The sequence below is a fragment of the Dipodomys spectabilis genome, unplaced genomic scaffold (assembly GCF_019054845.1).
Source record: "Dipodomys spectabilis isolate Male_0828 unplaced genomic scaffold, ASM1905484v1 ptg000366l, whole genome shotgun sequence".
In the NCBI taxonomy this organism is placed as follows: domain Eukaryota; kingdom Metazoa; phylum Chordata; class Mammalia; order Rodentia; family Heteromyidae; genus Dipodomys; species Dipodomys spectabilis.
In genome coordinates, this window is record NW_024871043.1 from 2,419,008 (window position 1) to 2,441,188 (window position 22,181).

The window sequence follows — 22,181 nt, forward strand, 5'->3', positions numbered from 1 at the left end:
TAGAAAACGAATATGCTGTGCCTGAAATTGAAATTACACACACACACACACACACACACACACACACACACACACGTGCATGCGTGCGTGCGTGTGTAAGCACCAGATGAAAACAATCCTAATCAGACGTTGGCTAGACAAGCGGCCTTTCTTCTTGTATTATTTCTCCTCCTCGCACCCCACTCTATACTCCGACACCCCCACCCCTGTGCCTGCCCCCTTCCCTTTTTTTTTTTTGTCAGTTGTGGGGCTTGAACCTGAGGCTCAGGTGCTGTCCCTAGGCTCTTTTACTCAAAGCTAGTGCTCTACCCCTTTGAGCCACGGCCCCATTTCTGGTTTTCTGGTGGTTCATTGGAGATAAGAGTCTCACAGAGTTTGCTGCCTGGGCTGGCTTTGAACCACGATCCTCAGATCGCAGCCTCCTGAGGAGCTAGGATGGAAGGTGTGAGCCGCTGGTGGCCAGCCTTCTCTTTCTTTTTTAAAGCAGACCATCAGTATTTGAAAGACATCAAGATCAAACGAGCATAAAATTGGAATTTCCTCCTTGGAGAATCTGAGGGTTGGGAGGGAATTTGGGGGGACAATCACTCGGTGTGATTTAATACCATGGCCCTCAGGAACCCTAGGAAACGGTAGGGCAGGTAGCCCCACCCACCAGCAGCCTGAATATCTTGTTGACATTTCCACGTGGAATTCCAAGTTGTTTCCTCCTCCTCCTCCTCCTCCTCCTCCTCCTCCTCCTCCTCCTCCTCCCCCTCCCCCTCCTCCCCCTCCTCCCCCTCCTCCTCCTCCTCCCCTCCTCCTCCTGGTCCTCCTCCTCCTGGTCCTCCTCCTGGTCCTCCTCCTTCGTCTCCTCCTCCTGCTCCTTCTTCGTCTCCTTCCTTCCTCCCTCCCTCCTCCCCTGCTCAAATTCCACTCCTTAGGCTTTTGCTTGTCTTTCTTGCTCACAGCTAGCAGTCTACTACTTGAGCCATGCCTGGCTTTTTGCTGGTTGAGTCAAAAGTCCAAGAGATAACAGTTTCATAGACTTTCTTTGCTGGGTTTGGAGGAATTAGTAACTGAGTTGCTAGGTTGACAAAGGTGAGCCAGTGGCACCAAGCCCACACTTTCCTCAGATCTTTTCATGGCTGGCAGGTCCTGATGTCCCCACAGAAGGGTCTGGGAGTATGGGGGAGGAGGCTCTTCGGTTTTGGCAGACTCTGTGCTACTGCTGCCTTTGGGACCCTGGCATTGAACGCAATGCACCAGATCCTTCTGACAAGTTCCAGCTCTCCCAACTTGATGAGAGGCGGGGCTCTGGAGTGTGGGGTGCCCGGATCCACCACATCCTATTTGAGGTCCTTACCTTTCCTGGGCCTCCAAGTCTTCATCTACAAGATGAGAATCCACGCTGTCATTTCCACAGTGCCGGGCACACAGGAGTGTCACAACCATGTAGCTGTTACCGGCCCGTGGATGGGGAACCTACCTTCGTCCCCCTTTGAGTCTTTCAGACTAGGGCTGTGGGTGTCAACTTTCGATTGATATCACATCTCAGAACAACCACCCCTCTCAGCTAAGCCAGGGATGGTGGTGCCTGCCTAGCATCCCAGCTGTAACCCGAGGCACTGGTAGGAGGACCACAGTTTGAGGCTGAGCGCAGGCCAGTATATATAAGATCCTATCTGAAAAAAGAACTGAAGGCCAAAGGAGTGACTGGTGGTGTGGCTCAAGCGGTAGAGCACCCACACGGCACCTGGAGTTCCTCTCTCTTCTTAACTTCTTCAAATCACGTATTTTGGGGGGGGGGTGAGGTGGGACAGGCCAGGGAGGAGATATGAGAATCAAAGGCAGAGACAAATAGAATTACAGGATCAAGGCACGAGATTGCCTTGGCTTTACCCAACATATATGGGTCATGTTCAAAACCAAAACCAAAGCACGCTACCCTTTATTCATCAAGCGTCCCTGAAAAGATGCTGATCGTGATGGTGGCCAAGGCCCATATCGGGTACTCAGCCCTTCACACACAAATCCTTCCCGGGTCCCGCCACTCCAGCCTGCCTCTGCATGTATAAGCCAGTGCCTGCTGCTGTAACAAGCAGTCCCGATGACAGCACTCATAATACATCCATGGCAGGTGGCTATTCTCCCCCACGGAGTAGTTTGGGGATTTGGGGTCAGCGTGGCTCGGCCGTTGCCCAGGGCCTTGGAGCTTTGCACCCAGCAGGAAGATAGAAGAGAAGGCAGGGACCTTTCCTTTCCCTAAGAGCCCTCCCCAGGGAGTGCCACATGCCACTCACACGAGCAAGAGCCAATCACGCGACTCCTCCTGGACCCAGGGCATCCTGTGAGATGTGACTGTGGCTCAGGCAAGCCACTTTCTAGCACTCAGCCAACCCGATTCCCGTCTGAGCCACAGCACTCATAAGAGGCACCGCTGGGACTCGAACTCAGGATCGTGTGAATTCACAGCTCTTTCCGTGTAACTCCTGCGGACGGTCATCTCAGGCTTTTGGCCCTCTTCCGCTTTGAAATCCTGTGGAACAAATCCATCGCTTTGATTTACCCACGGGTGTATCAAGCCGTGGGGCCGGTGGAGGCGGCACGGGTCTCTCTGCCGGGCGGGATCTTCATGTCATCAGCTCTTCATCCACTTGTAGAAGCCATCATCCCCAGAAAGCTGACCCGCACGCCGAGCCTGCTGCCAGAAACCAAGGCCTTGGACCATCTGTAGGAGATAAATAAATCAAAATATCATCAGCAGATAAGTGCGGGCCATCTGCCGCTCTGTCAGTTGAACTGGCAGAGGCCTCTGGAGAATTCCGGAGACCAGCTTGCCAAGACTCCGCCAGCCCGGGCTGCGAGCAGATCTTCACGGAAGATGGGCTGCCATTGCCTGGTCTCTGCTCTGCCCTCCTCCAGCCCAGCCAGAGAAGGCGTGCGAACCTTCTCCCCTGCCAAGCAGTTGGGAGTCGTTGCTCATCAGCCGTTTGTGGGCCTAGGTCATCTCTGCCCTCCCGGCTAGTTCCCAGTGCCCCCTGCTCCCAACCCAGGAAAACTGATCATGTGCCAGGCTCCTTCCGTGATCTGGTTCTCAGAACTAGTCGGCCTCAGATCCACCCAGCGTGGAGTCCCTTGGCTGTCTTCTCTGCATGCAGCCACTTCTAGAAGGCTCCTGGGGGGACTTCTTTGTGACTTTTTATCTTGGCAGTATTGGGGTTTGAACTCAGGGCCTCGTGCTTGCTAGGCAGGTGCTCTGCTCCTTGGGCCACACCACCGGACCATTTGGTTTCTGTTATTTTTTCATCTATTTGCCTGGCATTGGCCTCAAACGGGGAACCTCCAATTTTATGCCTCCCATGTAGCTGGATGACAGGTATGCACCATCCCACTGGACCTAGTCTATTTGAGATGAGGTTCTTGTTATCTTCCCCCTCTCCCACCCCAGACTGTCTTCAAATAAGACATCTTCTGGACTGCTACTTCCTCATGAGCTGGGATTACAGATGTGAACTACTATGTCTGGCAGAGGGTGCTTTTGTTGTTGTTTTCAGCATGCTAACTCTGCTAAGTGCCCAACAGAGGAGTGACCCGAATAAAGATCTGTGCCCACCATTTTGGTCTGAACCCTGCCTCTGCCACTTAGCTGTGGGAGTGACTGGATGGTCCCGGGCCTCCATTTCTCCATCTGTAGGATGGGAGCGCAGCAGTGAAGGTTGGCAAATTCAGCCCTGGGTAAGTTGTGAAGTGCTTAGAGAGGCTGAGCCGGGGGGCAGGCGCTGAGCCAACGTCAGCCAAGGTCGTCAGACTCTGCCTGGCTTTTGAAAGCCCCCTCTGTCCTCTGTCTCCTGCCTCCCTCCCTCCCCAGCCTCCTTCCCCAGCCTCGGCATCACCATCTGCCACGGCGTGGAACTAAGTCACGCTCCTCAGACCCCGGATATGGGGCTCAGCCAATGATGCTGTGGCACCCCGTGTCCCTTCCTCTCACCGTCCGGGCTCCTCTGCCAACAAAGCCCCGAGCACCTCGGTGTCTGCGCCAGGAGCAGCGTGGCCAACACACAGCGTTCCCCACATCTCGGGCCAGCTCCTGGCCTCTGCCACGGGTCACCTTCCTCCGTGGTGCCTGCGGCTGTGCCAGGTCCCCTCTACCCACTCACGCCGAGGCGACAGAATCACGTCTCGGTCTTGGAAGAAGGGTTGTGTGCGTCTCTCACCTGGGGTGTGGGCGAGGATCCCAGGTTGGAGAAAGGAGGGGGGGCGTTCTCAGAACTCTTTCCCATTTCAATCACCCGCGGGGCCGTGGTCCGCCGTGGTGGTCAAACACACAACACCGAAGGTTCCAGAAATAAACCACTTGAAACCGAAGTTTTAAATTGTGAGCCGTGCTGAGTGGCCTCACGAAATACGGTCGCCTGTGTTTCTCACCCAAGATGAGATTGGTCCCTCATTCCTGCCGTCCCGGCTCAGTGCCTGGGGGCGGGGGGGGGGGGGCAGGGGAGGAGCTATCTCTCAGATACAAGACAGAAAGGCTGTATTCATACACTTGTATTACTGTGCTTGGCTTTCATTGCTGTATGTTTGCATTTTTGTGCCAGTACTGAGGCTTGAACTCACGGCCTTGAGCTTAAATTTTTCACTCAAAGCTGGCGCTCTGCCCCATTGAGCCACAGCTCCACTTCTGGCTTTCGTGGTGGTGGTTCACTGGAAATAGGCATCTCATGGACTTTCTCTCCTGGGCTGCCTTCGATCTGTGATCCTCAACTCTCAGCCTCCTGAGTTGCTGGGATTACAGGTGTGAGCCACTGGTCCTAGGACAGTTTTTAGAGGGGGCTGGTGTGTGTGTGTGTGTGTGTGGGGGGACCATGCTGGTGGTCTGTGCTGTGACTCTGTAGCTAAGGCTCTAGCCCCCACATAGTTACCTGTAACCACAGCCCATGGCGAAGATGTTCCAGCACCTATTAGAGGATTTCCCCAATAATCAGGTGAACAGATGCCCAGGCAAGACTGGCAGCCTCCTGCCCCTGCCCTGGCCCTACAGGCCGGTGTGATATGGCCCTGGTGGCTGCCCATCCTTGTCCCGTCTACACGTCTATAAAGAGCCACCCGTGAGCCCCTGGGATGCCGCCATCTGCTTCTTGTCAGGCCCTGGCCGGCCCAGATGGCATCCACTTCGGCTCAGATCCATCCACACAGACGCCAGCCCCGGGGCCGCGCGCGCCCTGCAGGCCAGGAAGCCGCTCTCCTTGTAGTCCGTGACCTTGTGGCCTTGAGTGGAGGCCGGGCCCACGGTGGGGGTGGGGGGTGCTGAGGAGCTTCTGGAGGGGGGGGCACACACTCTCCCCTCTCCCAGCATGCATTTCTCCAATCTCCACTGCTCTAGATCCCCAGGGCACTGGCCGGACGGTGCGAACACCAGCCTCCACCCAACCAGGACTGCTTCCAGCCTGAGGGTCTTGTGAAGTTTCCAGAATGTCTGGGAGAACCTAGCATCTCCCCTTCGTTCTTCTCTCTATGGGGAATGTGGGAAGCCTACCTGGGAATAAGATTCTTCTTTCCTTTGCTCCTTCTTTCCTTCCCTCCCTCCCTCCCCCCCTCTCTCCCTCCTTCCCATTTTTCCTTTTCTTTCTTTCTTTCTTTCTTCCTTTCTTTCTTTCTTTCTTTCTTTCTTTCTTTCTTTCTTTCTTTCTTTCTTTCTTTCTTTCTTTCTTTCTTTCTTTCTTTCTTTCTTCCTTCCTTCCTTCCTTCCTCTCTCTCTCTCTCTTCTTCCTTCCTCTCTTTCTTCTGCACTGGTACCATTCTACCGCTTGAGCCACAGCTCTACTTCTGGCATTTGGGTGGTTAATTGGAGACAAGTGTCTCTTGGACTTTGCTACACAGGCTGGCTTTGAACCCTCAGATCTCAGCCTCCCGAGTAGCTAGGATTACAGGCGTGAGCCACCGGTTCCCAGATAGTAAGAGTGATTTTTTTTCTTCAGTACTAAGATTTGAACTCAGGGCTCGATGGCTGCTAAGCCAGGTACTTGAACCATGCTTCTGGCTGGTCCGGAGGGCGATTCCACTGTACACCCGAGATGGACTCGGTTTGACCTTTTGGGACTCGCAAACGAACAGGAGGTAGCCCAGAGCCCTCCCAGGGAGGGTGGTCCCTAGAGAGGCCCTGAACCCCGAAGGGAGGTTTAGAGGCCTCCAGGGGAAGGCCCTGCAGGGTAAAGGGGGGGCAGCGCGACCCCCATGGATGACCAAACATCTCTTTCCCCATGGGAAGGTGAGACTTGGGGCTCAGCAAGACTTTTCTTCCCAGCCAGGCACCAATTACTCACTCCTGTCAGCCTCGCTACTCAGGAGGAGATCTGAAGATCAAGGTTGAAAGCCAGCTGTGGGAGGAAGTCTGAGACTCTTCTCTCAATTAACCCCAGTTAAAAAAAAAAAAAAAACAATTTAAAAAGCCAGAAGTGGAGGCGTGGCTCCCATTGATCGAGTGCCAGAGTCTTGAGCAAAGACGTGTTCACGACCAGTGTCCCGGCCCTGAGTTCAGGCCCCAGGACCGACTGGCACCAAAAGAACAGAAAGAAAAGAAAAGAAAAGAAAAGAAAAGAATCTTGTTCCCAGCTGGGAACCAAGACCCAAACACTTTATACTGGTATTTAGATCCAATACATTCGCTAAGTGTCTGTGTGCAGGGCCTGAATTTCCTGGGTGGAGGATCCCTAACCGGGGTGAGCTCCAGGACCCCCTCCCCTCCATTCACCCAGGTGCCCCGGCTTTCATTGTATATCCCGAATCAACCTCTGTAATTAAATCTATCAACTCACTGAGAGTGGGTGTGGGGGGGGGGTGCAGGGAGGCTTCTTGTAAAGGAGCAAGTGGGCAGCATCCCTGGCGCCCCCCACCCCGGGGCTGGCCTTGGGGTCCTGCTGCAGGGGTCCTGGCGGGGGCGGGGGGTGGTGTCTGCAGGGAACGGGCCAAAGGCGCATGCGTGCTTGCAGTCTGTCGGTCGCTCCTTCTGAAACTCCCTCTTTTTCTGTTCCAAGGCGAGACCTGCCGCAGCTTCATCGACCTGGCCCCGGCGTCCGAGAAAGGTGAGTGCGACCTTCACCCATCTGGCGTGGTGTCGGGGCTGTGGGCCAGCAGCCAGGTGTCGGGTTGGTGTCTCTCCAGGGTACAGCGAAGCGGGGAGTGGAGAGGGAGGAAAGGGGTGGCGTCTCCCTCCCCCTGATGTGGGGATAGCCCCGGAACCTCACCTTCTCCTCATGTCCAGGCTACCCCATGCCTGGGCCCTGGGAGGGTTCTGTGCCCCTGGCTGGGGCTGTGACCCCTCCCCGGGGGTGGGGGACGGGGACCATGGCCAGCTGTCCAGTCTGAGTGGCTGCCGTCGTCCATGGGGGGGGGGGTCTCCCTGCTGGGCTCAGTTCATCCCTGGGCCTGGGCCGGTCCTAGGGGATCTGACCTAGGGGATCTGACCTGGTCCTGGGGGATCTGACCACTTGAGTGGTGGCAATGGCAATTTAGGATCACACTGGGCTGCAAAGAATAAATAGCAACCGCGGTTAATGTGTCTGTTGTCTTCATTGAAGGTAATTTAGGGTGGCTCCCTAGCACAGATTCCTGCTGCTCCATGGTGTATGGATCTTCATCTTCATGGTCTAAGGCAGTCGCTGGAGTGCCAGCCATTACGTCTGTGTCCCAGGCAGCTGGGTAGAGGATGAGCTTAGCAGGAAGGGCAACAGTTGTAGGTCCTTCCTCAGATCTCACCATGTGGCCTCCCTTAGCTGTAAGAGAGGGAGACCGGCAGAAGCCAGAGGCGCATGCGTGCTTGCACATCCTCTCTCTCTCTCTCTCTCTCTCTCTCTCTCTCTCTCTCTGGTGGTAGCAGAGTTTGAACTAAAAGCATCACCCCTGCTAGGCTAGCCCTCTACCGCATGAACTGCCTCCCTGGCCCTTTTTTGCTTCAGTTATTATTAGTTTTTTTCCAGATAGGATCTCATGCTTTGAGCCCAGTCCATCCTTAGACTGTGCTCCTCCAGCTCTCTGCTTCCCAAGTAGCTGGGATTACAGGCGGGTGCCACCATGCCCATTGAATCGATGCCTTTCTCCTTCCTCCCTTGGCCCGTCACGGAGGGTGTAGAAGGAGAGCAGACAGCGTGGTTTGGCTCAGCCTCCGTGTTCAGGGCCGTTGTTGACTTCCTGGGCCTCTGTGTCTCTCCTGACCTCAGGTCCTGTCTCTGGCTGCCCGAGGGACGCTTCTTCCCGGAGACCCCCGGCCCTGTGCCCTCAGCTGCGTGGGGTGGAGGCCCAGGTCTTCCTCTCCTCCATGTGACTGCTGTCTCTGTGGCACTGGCCACACGCCGGGCTCACGCCTTGCCTGTGGGAATCCGTGGCACCAGAGCCGGGGTGCCGGTGGCCCCCCAAGGTAGGGGAGCCGAGAGGGACCAGCGGCCGCCCCGGCTCCTGCTGCCCTGCCAACCGGGCCCTGATCAGCGATGAAATATGAAACCCAATTTATGCACTTTTTCTGTCTGTGTGTTACAGTTCATTAAAAAGGGAAGGCGCGCTCGTTCCCACACTGAATTCTAAATTCTCGTTCTGAAAGGAAAAAACCTGGTGACGGCAAAGCCTCGGCTTCAAGCCCTCCCAGGGCTTCCAGGCCTGCAGGAGGCCGCGGCGTGCATTCCTAGCTGGCCGCCATCTCGCTCTTGTCCGACTCTCCTACTTACTCCTGTAGTCTCCGATGTGAGCCCCAGGCCCCGGCCTTCCTCCTGACCGACACGTGCGGCCCCTTGGAGTCTTGGCCATCCTCAAATACAGGGAGGAGATGAACGATCTCAGTGCTGGATGTTTGCTGAGTGACTGAAGGATGGGAGGGAGGGGCAAGTTCAGAGGCATTGGGCGTTTTACTCCAGGTCACACAGCAAAGTGAGGGCAAAGCTGGTTCACGCTCCCGCAGCTGCAGTTCACGCACCCCTTCCGCACCCCCCCTGTCTCCCAGTCACCCCAGGCCTCAGTGACACCAGGGACCATCCAAGCACCTCAGCCCTGGGGTACCGATTCTGTGTCCCCGCCCCCCCGAATCCCCGCCCCCCCCACCTTTTCTCAGACGTTCTGAGCTCTTCTAATTATATGCTCTTATTAAGCTCCTAAGCCCAGCGGAAGATGGCTCCCAGAGATCACGACGTCTAATAATTGCTTTAGTGGCTCTAATTCCAATTATTCAAGATTATCTTTCCAGGTAATTAGCCATCCTCACTCTCTCGACAAACGTCATCTAACCCCCGCCTGGTGACTGGCTTTGGCGCGCAAGAGCTAGGGTGCAGCTCCTGCGTGGCGAGCAGGCGCGGCCGAGCGTACACAGGGGAGATTTGTACATCCTCAGTGGCTCCGTGGGGCTGCCACGTTTCTCGGTGAGAAACAGCAGTGCCACGGGTGGGGATGTGACTTGGGGGGGGGGGGTTGGGCAGGGTCCACTCTGAGAAACGGTGTGAGGGGATCAGGAATACAGAGGCAGGGTTCAAAGCAGACAATAAGCTGGGCCCTGGAGGCTCACGCCTGTCATCCTAGCTACTCAGGAGGCTGAGATCTGAGGATCACGGTTCAAAGCCAGCCTGGGCAGGAATGTCTGCGAGACTCCTATCTTCAATGAACCCCCAGAGAACTGGAATTGAGCCACAGCTCCAGTTCTGGCTTTTTTTTTTGCTGCTTAATTGGAGTCTCATGGGCTCTCCTGCCCAGGCTAGCTTCGAACTTCAATCTTCAGATCTCAGCTTTCTGAGTAGCTAGGATGACAAGTGTGACCCCTGGTCCCTGGTGACCCTGCCCATTTGTACCTCTTTGAATAGGGTATGAATTCCCATCTCTCCCGGGACAACGCTTGCCACGGTGAGATTTATCAATGGAGCCAATCTGGCGGGTGGGGGAAAGCATCTCGTGGTGGTTTTCAATGATCTTCTCCCGGTTAGCAATGAGCGAGCGCTTCCTTCCGCGTTCCTGCGATTCGGAGGCCGGCTTGCACAGAACGCTTGTTTGTATCTTTTGGCTGTTTCCATTAGATTATCTGTCGTTTAGTTTCTCTTATTGATTTATAGGAGGTTTGTAATTTCCTCTCATCCTTGGTCAGCCTCTGTGGCTTGCTGAATTCTCCCACGCTGTGTCTGTCTCCGACATCCGTCAACAGGAGTTCTTCACTATTAATTGTAGCAAGCTAACGCTCCTGTACAAGTTAGCATCTTGGCGGGCTGTGAGCACAGAGCCCAGCGTCCTTCCACGCTGCCTCCTGCTCACACATCGTGCGTCCCACACTGCAAATCAGTGGCCCTGCTTCCCACCTCCTGAGGCCCTCACCCCCCTGCACCCCCCTCCAACCCCACACAGTGTCTGTGAACTTGATGGTAGAAGGGTCCTCACCACAGCAGAGCCATCCGTATGTGGCCCTTTGTGTCTTGTCGATGGCACGCACCGTAATGTCTTCAAAGCTACAGCACATGTCAGAATAGAATTCCCCTCTGAAGGCCAACGAATGTTCCATGGTGCATGCACACCATGGTTTGTTTGTCTGTTCATCCATCCATCATCCGCCCATCTGTCAGTCTACCCATCATCCACCCATCTGTCCATCCAGTCATCCATTTATCAATCTATCCATTTATCCATCAGCCATCCATCTGTCCACCCATCCATCAGATCCATCCTTCTGTCCATCCTCCCTCCAACTGTCCACCCATCCACTATCCATCCATCCATCTGTACATCAACCTATCTACCCATCCACCATCCATCCATTTATCCATCATCTCTCCATCCTGATGTCATCCATCCATCCATCCTCCATCTACTCATTCATCCATCATCCACCATCCATCCATTCATCCACCTACCCATTCACCATGCACCCATGATCTATTCTGATGCGCTGACCATGGTGCTGAACCAAGCCCTAGATTAGGGCAGGCGGGTGGGGGGGAACCTAGGGGAAGGCATGAAGACTGAAGCTAGGTAAGAGGGACAGAGGCATCTTGTGTGTTAATATCAGCTCATCCTGCAGTGCAGCAGGAAGGTCGGATGTGGGCTTTGAACCCGCATCTGCATGCGGCTCTGAGTACAGGCCTACGTGTGTACCATGTAGATGGAGGGGTTGTAGAATTTCAGCCTGACCAGGGACGTGGGCTTTTACTCTCCATCTGCTAGCGTATAAACATTTCTAGCTCTTCTCAGCCTGGGTCTGGACAGAAACCACCTGCTCCCTTCTGACCCCCTCCCTCCCCTGTCATTCCTCCTGATTAAACATCGCCTTGTCTCTGCGTGTTGCTTGTAGCCGGAGCTGCCTCTGTCCATACCGGGCTGTCTCTGTCTGGACAGGCCTGCTGTGCTTGGCTCTTTTCTCTCTCACCAGCGGGAGCACTGGCAATCTTCTGGGATTTAATTACAGCTCCCCCCGGGGGCCTTTCAGTGGATCACGCGGCCCCCCGCGGGCGGCCGGCTGGGAGGGTGACAGCCGTGTGCCGGGATGAACGGCAGCATCCCCGCGCGGCGCGGCATGAGTGGCCGAGGCCCATGCTCCCGTGGGCTGCTCTGCTTTTTTTTTTTTTTTTCTGCTTCTCAGCAAAGAAACAAAAAATATGTCACTTCCCTTTCGCAATATCAGAGAAGATCCTAGAAGAAAGAGGAGCCAGGCAGGAGGGCAGTGGGGACGGACGCCAGCCGGGCACAGCGGCTCCCGGGAGGGGACAGCGGAGCTCTTTTCTTCCTTGAAAATAATGACTTGGTAATTCCACTCACTTTAATTAAGTCAGCCGGGCATGGTGACAGCTCAGGTGCAGGCGGGATCGCCATTTCAGGCAGCTGTGCTAACGTCCAAGGGAAGACACACACACACACACACACACACACACACACACACACACACACAAGCCAAAAAAACAAAACAACTACACAGTGAGGGTCAGCACCTAGAAAACAAATCTGGATGTCTCTTCTGCTGCCGCAGCAGACTTTGCTAACTTGCCATACAGGGCTACATGAGAATGGTTTAGAACTGGCAGCGAGTTATGGCTATTCCCTGTCCCCGAGAGGAAGACCGGAGAGGCTTTGGGTTGTCATCTTAAATCTCAGCGGCTGTATGAACCATAGACGATGTCTACAGAACGTCAGGTCTCAAGTGTGCCTCAAATACAAGTCTGTAAGCAGGAGCATCATGAAGAAGAAATCAGGAGGCTGAGATCTGAGGATGATAGTTCGAGGCCATGCCAGGTAGGAAAATCCGTGAGACTCTTTATCTCCAATGAACCACTTAAAAAAAATAAAGTTGCTGGGTGCCGCTGGCTCACGCCTGTAATCCTAGCTACTTAGGAGGCTGAGATCTGAGGATCACGGTTCAAAGCCAGTCAGGGAAGGAAAGTCCATGACACTCTTAACTCCAATTAACCACCAGAAAACCGGCAGTGGTGCTGTGGCTCAAAGTGGTAGAGCACTAGCCTTGAACTGAAGAGCTCAGGGACAGTGCCCAGGCCCAGAGTTCAAGTCCCATGATGGACCAAAAAAATAGAGGTGGAGATATAGCTCAAGCAGTAGAGCACCAGTCTTGAGAGAAAAAAAAAAAAAGCTAGGAGACAGTATCCAGGTCATGAGTTCAAGCCTCAGGATAGCACAAATAGAAACAAAAGACAAAAAAGAGTGAGAAGTTTGTAAACATCTCACCTCTTGGAGCCAGGCATCAGGGTCTCTCCTGTGTGGCCCAGAATGCAATGCGGGGAGGGGAAGGGAGGGACGAGGGCCTTCCCCTCCCTCCCAGTACACTCTCTCCTCTCCACCTCTGAGTGGGGCGGGCGCAGGGTCCAGGCCTGGCCAGTCACAGGGCCTCATCTCCCTCACTGGGGTGTCAGGCATTGGCTGTGGGCAGTCCAGTTGCTCTGTGACACTTCCTGCCCTTTCTGCTGGGTGGTCTGTCACGCAAGGCTGGAGAAGATGTCACCTGTGCTGCTGGCCTGTGTCCCCGACACCCTCCAGGAAATCACGCAAAGGCTCTGACACAGGATTGAGCTGGGGCTGTGTTGAGCCACAGGTTGAGCACAGAAGGTGAGGGGGTAGGAGACAGAGGAGGAGAGGAAGGTGGGGTGTGAGGGATGGGCAGGCTCGAAGGCCTCAGCGGGGAGTTTGGACTTTATTCTAGCAGTAGTGAGGGAGCGCTGTCCCTGGCCCCTCTCCCTTCCCCCAACCTAGACCCTGTGCTCCCAACTCATTCCTGCATATGACATCAAATGACATACCAACAGGGGTGAGGGAGAGTCTGAAGACAGCACCTCTGACAACTTGTTCCACCCCATCCTGGTCCCTGCTCTGGTGGGTGATGGAATTAGAATCATTCGAAAGAAAACACAGATTGACGCTTCATCCTTTTTCTATTCAATTGGTAGTGCCTGTCAGGATGTCTCTTGGGCTCTGTGTTGGGGGGGGAGGCACAGAAGGAGTGCTGTGATCGATTCACAATGTCTGCCCTGGGTAAAGGAATGGAGTCAGGGACGCATTCATCTCCAAGCTGCTCGATCCCTGAGGCATCTCCTACAGTGCCAGGTGGCACTTTAAGTCTGGTGGCTGAACTGCTTGGAGTGCTGAGCCAAGAATAAAAATGTCCAGCCAGTTAGAGTAGCCAGCAGGGCTTCCTGCTTTACAAAGGCTTTTCGTTGTTGTTTTCTTTCTTTCTTTGAACCTTCTCCTACCATGTGAACTTCATTTCTTCTGATGACCACACACCAGTTTTCGCTGGGTGTTGCTCAGGCCAGGCCTCTGCCAATCCAAGCATCCCAGTCCTCTTTCATTATGTGATTGGCTGACAGGGATCCAGGACCAGGGATGAGATGCAATGGAAAAGGGGGAGGAGGAAGTGGCCAGGCCGGGTGGACAGGACCTACAGCAGCCATGTTGGTGATTCCAATGCTTGGGAAGCCAAGGCAGGCCTGCCTGAGAACTAAAACCAAGCCTGGAGCCACGCTTGTAATCCTAGCTACTCAGGAGGCTGAGATCTGAGGATTACAGTTCAAAGCCAGCCTGGGCAGGAAAAGCTATGAAACTTTTTTTTTTTCTTCTTCTTTTCAAATTCTTTTTTGTTTGTTTGTTTTTTGGGTCTGGTCGTGGGGCCTGAACTCTGAACTCTTCAGCTCAAGGCTAGCGCTCTACCACTTGAGCCACAGCGCCACTTCCGGCTTTTTTCTTTTTGCTTATGTGGTGCTGAAGAATCGAATCCAGGGCCTCATGCATGCAAGGCAAGCACTCTACCACTGAGCCACCTTCCCAGCCCTCTTTTCAAATTCTTTACTGTGATTAAGTGATTACATAATTTCCCAAATGTCACAGTATTGTGGGATAGTAATGCGTAGTTAAAGTCACAAACACATTCTAACTTTCCCTTGAAACTCTTCTCTCCAATAAACCACCAGAAAACCGGAAGTGGCGCTGTGGCTCAAGTTGGTAGAGCGCTCGGCCTTGAGCTGAAGAGCTGAGGGACAGCGACCAGGCATCAAGCCCCATGACCGACAAAAAACCAAAAACCAAAACCTAAAACCAGAACCAAATACACACAAAATAGGGACTGTGCCCAGTGGATCTGAATACGGTAGGAAGTTGGATTTGCTCTAAACCAAGGGTCTCTTGCTCTCTGAGGGCCCTCTTAGCTTTCAGCCACGTTCTTACCACTGTGTAGCGCCTGAGACTCAAACCCCAAGCGCAGAGGGAAGGCCTGAATCCTGGATCCAGCTGCGCCTGAGTCTTCTTCCTCCACACTCTCAGCTGGACGGATTATCTGGCTGCTGCAGCTTGTTTGGGTTGTGTTTTCTGTCCCCTAAGGAAGACCTGATGTCAATTTTGTATCTAATTTGACAAGGGAAGATGGCTTAATTTGTATGTCTTTAAAGTTCCAGCTCAGGTTCTTTCTAGAATGTGTCCAGACTTTCCTGCCAGGGCGGGCTTGGAACCGCGAGGCTCAGATCTCAGCCTCCTGCGTGGCTGGGATTGCAGGGGCGACCGCGGGTCCCGATCCCAGCTCACTCTTCCTGTGGGGTCCCGTGGGGTCTTCCCTGCGTTCGCATAGTCCCTTCGTAAGTACAAAAGGACATCGGACAAACTCTCCCCTCCCTCCCCGCAAGTCACCGCATTCCCTCGGCCACGCAGGCCCAGCCCTGCTCCTCCCTCCCTGGTTGCTGGGACTTTTCCAAACCGATGTGCAGGGTGCACAGGTGCAAAGGACGCGCCCAGGGCCGGTGCAGGGCCGTGCGCATGCGCAGAGGGCCGGTGCGGGGCTGTGCGCAGGCGCAGAAGGCGGTTGCAAGGCCGTGCGCACACGCAGAAGGTGGATGCAGGGCCGTACGCATGCGCAGATGGTGGGTGCAGGGCCATGCGCATGCGCAGAGGGCGGGTGCCGGGCCGTGAGCATGCGCAGGGCGTGTACTCATGCGCGGAGTGTGCTTGCACACACGATTACTGTGCACACGTATAGGGGATGTGCGCATGCGCGTGCGCTCATGCGCAGAGCGTGCACACATCCTAGGAGGGGAGGGGAGGCGCACCTGTTCCTCCTCGCCTTCTGTCAGGTGCCCGTCTCCCCCATCCCCGGGCCCTGATCAACCCCTGCTTGGCGGTGGCTGCATCGCGTCTGCAGTTCCCAGAGCAGTTTGCTCCTCCTTTCATCCCGTAGGTGCAGGACTCTCAGTCACCCTGACAGGTGACTGCAATCTGGGGGAGGGGAGGGAAGGGGAGGGGAGGACGCATCTGCCACTTGCCTGGGCCTCTTCCAGACCCTTGATGGTTTCATTTAGCTTGGATGTAGCCAGGACCCAACCTCAAAACAGCTGGTGGTACAGGTCTGACCTGCTGTCCTCCTGGACCTGTCTGTCTCCCCCCCCTCCTCTCCCCGCTTCCATAGTATTATTGAGTGACTGCAGCACGATCTCAGGCAATGTAACCTGTGTGCTTGGCCCATTTGGGCTTAGGGGCAGAGCACTGACCTATAATGGGCAGGAGGCCTTAGGGATTCCCTACACACACACACACACACACACCTGCCAAAAGAAACACAACATCCTTCTAGAAAAACCCCTCTGGAGACCAGAGGAGGAAACTGAGGCTCAGAGAGCATCTCATTGCTCCATTCCTCACGATCATCAAGCTTCAAAGCCACAGAGTATTCTACTCAATGATGTATAGCAAGTTTCTGCAACCATGCCTCCACTGCCCGGCCCAGCCATATCATCTCTGGGTGTTTCTCTGGCATAAATAATGCAGTCCTGAGAGTCTTTATATCATTAGAAATTCCTTGACAAATTCATTTTGGACGACTGTATAATATTTCATATTGTCAACACAGACGTGTGTGTACAAGGACACTAATTGCATCGTTACAGATGATGGCAAAAAATGGAATGTAATTAAGTGACACATAAAAATGTTCCTGAGATGATGCTTTGCAAAACCAATAGGATGCAAAACGGCCTGATCAGCCTGCTCCCGCTGGGGGGGGGGGGGGAGGGGAGAGCTCACCCTCATGTAACACAGGAAGGAAATTGCCCTAGTGTTTTATCTGTGAGTATTGCTGGGGAAATTGTTTTGCCTTTTCATGTTTGTGGATTTTTAAACATTGTTCACAATGAATACAGTTATTTCTTTTTTGGGGGGAGGTGGGGACTGAGGGGTTTTTGAACTCAGAACCTTGTGACTTGAGTTTTTGCCCAAAGCCAACCTCAGACTATGATCCTCCTACCTACAGCCTCCTGTAGCTAGAATCTTGGTACATACCACGGTGCTTAACGTATTGGTTGAGGCGAGACCTGGATAGCTTTTTCTTTTCTTTCTTTTTTTTTGTCTAGGTTTCTCTCAAACTGTGATCTTCCCAATCTCTGCTTCCCAAATAGCTGGAATTGAAGGCTTTTGTGTATGGAGTACTGGGGTTTGAACTAAGGACCTGGGAACTATTCATTAGCTTTTCACTCAAGGCTAGTGCTCTACCGCTTGAGTCACAGCTCCACTTCTGGCCTTTTGTTTTTTGGTGTTTAATTGGAGATAAGAGTCTTATGGACTTTCCTTGCCTGGTCTGGCTTTGAATCATGATCCTCGGATCTCAACCTCCTGAGTGGCTAGGATTACAGGTATGAACTAGTGGTGCCCTGAAATGTTCACTTTTGAAGTTGTTACTGAGTATACTATCTTACCCACCAAAGCTTTGTGCAATTGGAAAACGTAATAGATCTATAGCAGGAACAGGGGCTGGAGGCGTGGCTCAATTGGTAGAGCACCAGCCAGCGAGCAGTGTTAAGTGCCAAGTTTGAGTCCTGGTCTCAGAACAAGAAAGAAAACAAGAAAGCAAGGAAGGAAGAGAATGAAAGTAGGAATGTCAAGTGAAAGGGCCTGTGGAGTGTCTGCTGAGCAAGCTCACACCATTGTGTTCAAACACCAGTATCCTGAAAAGGAATTTCTAGAGGCTTGGCAGAGTGGTCAATTCCAGCTCTTGGAGGCTGAGGTGGGAAGACCTGAAGTTCAAGGCTAGCCTGGGCTACAGATTAAGACGCTCCCAGAAACCAAAAAGGAAAAGGAGAAACAAGCTGCCTCTTGACCGAACATGCTGTTTTTCTTTTCCTTGTCACAATTGTCTAAACAACACAGTACAGCTGTCTCTGTGTGTGTGTGTGTGTGTGTGTGTGTGGCACCTTCATTGTGTGACACAGCTGCACACAGGGAGAGGACGGGGCTGGATCCTGTGCGGATGCCCCAGTGTTTGCTCTGAGGGCCCTGGGCCACCACACACAAGGACAACAGCACTCTCCTATTAGCACAGGTTTCTCCTGAAGGGAGCCATTCATCCTGCTTGGGTAACAATGTATTTGTCCTTGTCCCATGATGAATGGGACTCAGGAGACCTGGAACTATATCACTTAGCTGTGCTGTGCTCCTGGGAAAGTTCCTGTGCCTGCCTGACTTCCTCCCTCTGTGGGGCTGCACAACATGGGCAGAGGCTGCGATGGAGGTGGGCAAGGCGCATGCACAGAAGGAAGAAGCGCAAAGACACCTGGGATGTGTGTGCACGGCTGTCTGTCAGGCCCGGGCAGCGTGAGCACGCGTTCCTCCAGTAGCTGGGGCAGTTCAGCAGTCCACCTTCCCCCACCAGGCTCGGCCCGATCACCACCTGGCCTAGGCCAGCTTCACCTGGGGTGATGGGCCTCAGCCATCCAGGGACCCCTGACCCTCCAGTGGACAGGGCAGGGCACAGTCCTGGACATTGTTCCAATGATGCCAAGTGTGTATGTGTCCCATTGGCCACACAAAGCACATGATTAAGCCCTACATCGGGTGGGCGGAGCCTACAAGAGGCCCAGACGGGAGTGGTAGAGATTGTGGGAGGTGCCTCACTTGATCACCTGGGGGGGTGGGGCTTGGGGATCCTGGAGGGGTGAGGAAGGAGCGGAAGGCACCAGAGGAAGGAGCCTGCCAGGACCAGGGCATAGTGTGAGGGTGGGACACACTCACAGTGCCTGTGAACCCCAAGACAGGCCAGACACCGATCCCTTCCCCCTTCCCCGTGCCCCTCCTTCTCCCCGCTCCCCACCTCCCACCCCTCCCCCTGATTGAATTGGCTTTGGCCTCTGCTCATAGGTTAATTGCTCAGAGCACAAGATAGAAGCTTCTGGAATTGACAGGGCAGCTCCCCGACCCTGCTCTCTTAGCTAGGCGGTAATAGGGAGGCCATGGATGAGCGAAGGGCCAGGCCGGGGAGCCTACACCTGAGGCTGCGCTGGCTGCAGGAAGGAACAGAACTCAGTGCAGCACCATCCCCGGGCCCAGGGACTCCTGGCCCAGGTGATGCCAGGCCCCAGGGGCCGGGCCTCCGTGCGCGAATCTCGATTCCTTAAAGAAGACCCAGAAAGATGCCAAGCTATCAACCCATCCAGGGTCTGGGCCTGCCCGCAGCAGCTCTGCTCTTGTCTTCCTTGGCACTTCTGCCAGCTTCAAATGATAGTCCTTTCTCAGGGGGTCTCCTCAGCTGGGAACTGGGTGGTCAGACTCCACAGGCTCCAGGAGGACTGGGCAGGGAGCCAGGAGGAGGCCAGGAGGCCGCATGGGGTCTCAGTGCAGCCTCCCTAGGCCAGGCCAAGTCCCAGAAGGGGCTCTGATTGGTGCTTAGCAGGAATCACGTGATCACCCCTGAGCCAATCACCGCAGGTTCTGCTGGTCCAGCCCTGGGGCACAGCCCTGCCTGGCAGCTGTGTGGGGTAGGTGGCCCCTGCCCCATGCCAGGCTCAGAGTGTGGGTGGGGAGTGGGATCCTTAGGAGGATGCCCAGTTCTGTTCTCTTCCCCAAAGGGGGGGGTGCTGCTGGGTTGACCCAGGGCACAGATGGGGTGGGTGGAGGGTGGGGTGGGGACCCACCAGGTTCTCTGGGTTCCCCTGGAGAAGGACAAGCCATAGTAGGAATTAGGAGGTTTGACCATCCGGTTCCCAGATGAGGAGACCCACGGGGGCAAAGCTGTCATGTGCGTGTGAGCAAGCTGCTGAGCAGATAAGATGGGGGGGGGGGAGGGAGGCTGTAGGGGAGGGGCACCCCCTGGATGGGTAGACGGACAGATGGATGGATGGAGATGCTGGGATTTCTGTCTATTTTGTTTTGAGAGCTGAGGTTTGTCTGAATGGAGCCAAGAGGCAGCAGAGACAGGATAAGAGGAAAGAAAACTCCAGGGAGAATGGCCAGGCACACAGGCCCCCTGTCTCCTCCCACCCCCCCCCCAGAGCCTGAGCCATTACCCACAGTTCTGTGCATCGCATCCTGAAGACCACTGAGGGCCGGGTGGCTAAGACTGGGCCCATCTCTGCCCCCCCTGCCCCCCCATCCCCCTCAGAGAGAAACAGATGTTTCTTCCAGGGAAATTCACTTTTCCTTTCCCATTTTCTGCCAGAAGAGCCCGAATATGGGGGGAGGGGGCAAAAAAGAAATTCTAGCTTATTACTAGTGAGGTTCAATCTATTTTTCCGTATGATATTTTTTTTTTAAACTAGGTTAGTTCCTTTTATGAACTGTCTGGAAATCTAACCTTTCATACCTCCTTTACAAAAAAAAAAAAAAACTTTCTTCTTTTTCTTCTTCTTTTTTTAAAAAGCATTTGGAAGCTTCCAAAGGCCCCAGTCCAGTTTGCTTATTCCTTTGGATTGTGTGATCTTTAAAAATACCAAAGGAAATGCCATTTATATTGGCAAAAAGCTTCGTGGGTCTGTCCCAGAGGAGATGGCCAACCCCTGAAGTTGGTGAGTCTGGGTATTTTTAGACTCCCCTGGATGAAAGCAGGCTTCCTTTGGTCCAAGTGGAGCAGAGGGGAGGGGTGGTAAGATGAAAGATGCTGTCTGGTTCACGGAGACTCAGACGGCAAGGGGAAGCCCTGGCGGAGTCCTGCCTGCCTTCTCTCACCTGCCACCGTGAACATCCTCAGCCAGAAGAGACTCGTTTATGAGCAGGGCATAGTGGTACAGTCCTGTAACCCTTGGGAGGCAGAGGCGGGAGTATCAGGGTTCAAGGCCAGCCTGAGCCACATAGTGAAACTTTTTTTCCATAAAACCAATCAACAAGGGCTGGGAAGGTGACTCAGTGGTAGAGTGCTAGCCTTGCACGCTTGAGGCCCTGGGTTCGATTCCTCAGCACCACATAAGCAGAAAAAGCTGCAAGTGGTGCTGTGGCTCAAGTGGTGGAGCGCTAGCCTTGAGCTGAAGAGCTGAGGGACAGCACCCAGGCCCAGAGTTCAGGCCCCTTAACCGACAAAAAAACAAACCAAACAAACAAAAAACAACAGAGCTGGGCCTGGTAGTTCCCACCTGTCATCCTAGCTGCTCAGAAGGCTGAGATCTGAGGATCCTGGTTTGAAACCAGCCTCCCAAGCCCAGAAAGTCTGTAAGACTCTTAGAAAAAAAGCTGGAAGTGGAGCTGTGGCCCAAGTGGTAGAGCGCTGGCCTTGGGCAACAATGCTTAGGGACAGCATCCAGGTCCTGAGTTCAAGCCTTCCAGTACTAGCACCCACACACAACAATAAATGAATAAATAATACCACCACAAATGATGGGAGAGGAAGAAAGACAGAATGAGGGTGAGGGGAGGGAGGGAGCAATCGAGCACTCACAATGTGGGGGGGGGGGAGAAAAGAGAGGGAATGAGGCAGAGTTTATTCTGTAGAGTCTGCTCTCTCTGTCCTGGACCTGGGGAAGGGACACAGAGAGCTGAGGATTCTCTTAAGTTCCCACCCTGAGCCCCCCCCTACCCCTGCCCACCTCCAGCCCCCCTCCCCTTGTGTGGAGCATGGCTCCTTTTCAAAGCCCATTTCTGGATCCTGAAGGAAAAGTTAATATATATATATATATATATATATCTTGCGGTGGTCTGCCGCTGAAGGCCAAGGTCACCGTGACACGTCTTGGCTTCTCCTGACAGTCTGGGATTACAGCAGGGCCATTTCTAAAGGTCACGTCTGCCTGAAATGTTTCTGAATTGACAGGGACGGGGGACAGGAAGCCTCAGGGCCTGGGGGGAACCAAAGGGGCAAGGAGAACTTTCCAGAATCCATTCCAGTGATAAATGAGTTTGTACAGTTTGTGAACCCTGGCCACTCCACGCTGCTCCTACTTATCTGCATGATTCCCCAGTATTTGCTGAGGCCCTACTGTGTGTATGTGCGTGTGTGCGCATGCGCGTGCACCATCTCGTTAAAACTCAGTGGTATTCAGACACGTCAGGTGCTACTTGAGGTTAAGACTTGCCTGATCCCACATCCAGGCCCCTCCCGAAGTGGGGGCTACCCTGAAGACACATGGCTTTAGCCACGGGGACTTACCCAATCCTTCCAGAGACAAGGGTTGGGAGACACACAGATAACACAAGTGTCATTAGAGCTGTGGTTCTTTTTGGTCCTTTCTGGAATCTTCTAGAAGCTCCTGCTCCTCCTCCTCCTCCTCCTCCTCCTCCTCCTCCTCTGCCTCCTCCTCTGCCTCCTCTTTTGGCAATTCCCAGGGGATGGAAGCCCCTACCTTGGGCTTGTTAGATGAGCACCTGCTACATAGCAGCCTCCTGCCTTGTGTGTCCCCTTCCAGATGCCCTAGGGGAGAGCCCAGTTCCTCACCATGTCCCCAAAGTAAAGGGGACAAGCGGTCCAGGGCTCAAGGCTCTGGAACAGCACTCCCAACCCCACTCCGAGC

At 54.1% G+C, this 22,181-nt stretch overlaps 1 protein-coding gene across 3 annotated transcripts in view; it reads left to right on the forward strand.

Annotated features, from left to right (window-relative positions):
- Gsg1l (GSG1 like) overlaps nucleotides 1–22,181 on the forward strand; it is a 94,837-nt gene that overhangs the window by 35,487 nt on the left and 37,169 nt on the right. For all 3 annotated transcript variants that reach the window (XM_042666807.1, XM_042666809.1, XM_042666808.1), the window contains exon 2: nucleotides 7,014–7,061. In XM_042666807.1, the coding sequence (XP_042522741.1) occupies nucleotides 7,014–7,061 (48 nt within the window). The remainder of the gene's footprint in view (nucleotides 1–7,013; nucleotides 7,062–22,181) is intronic.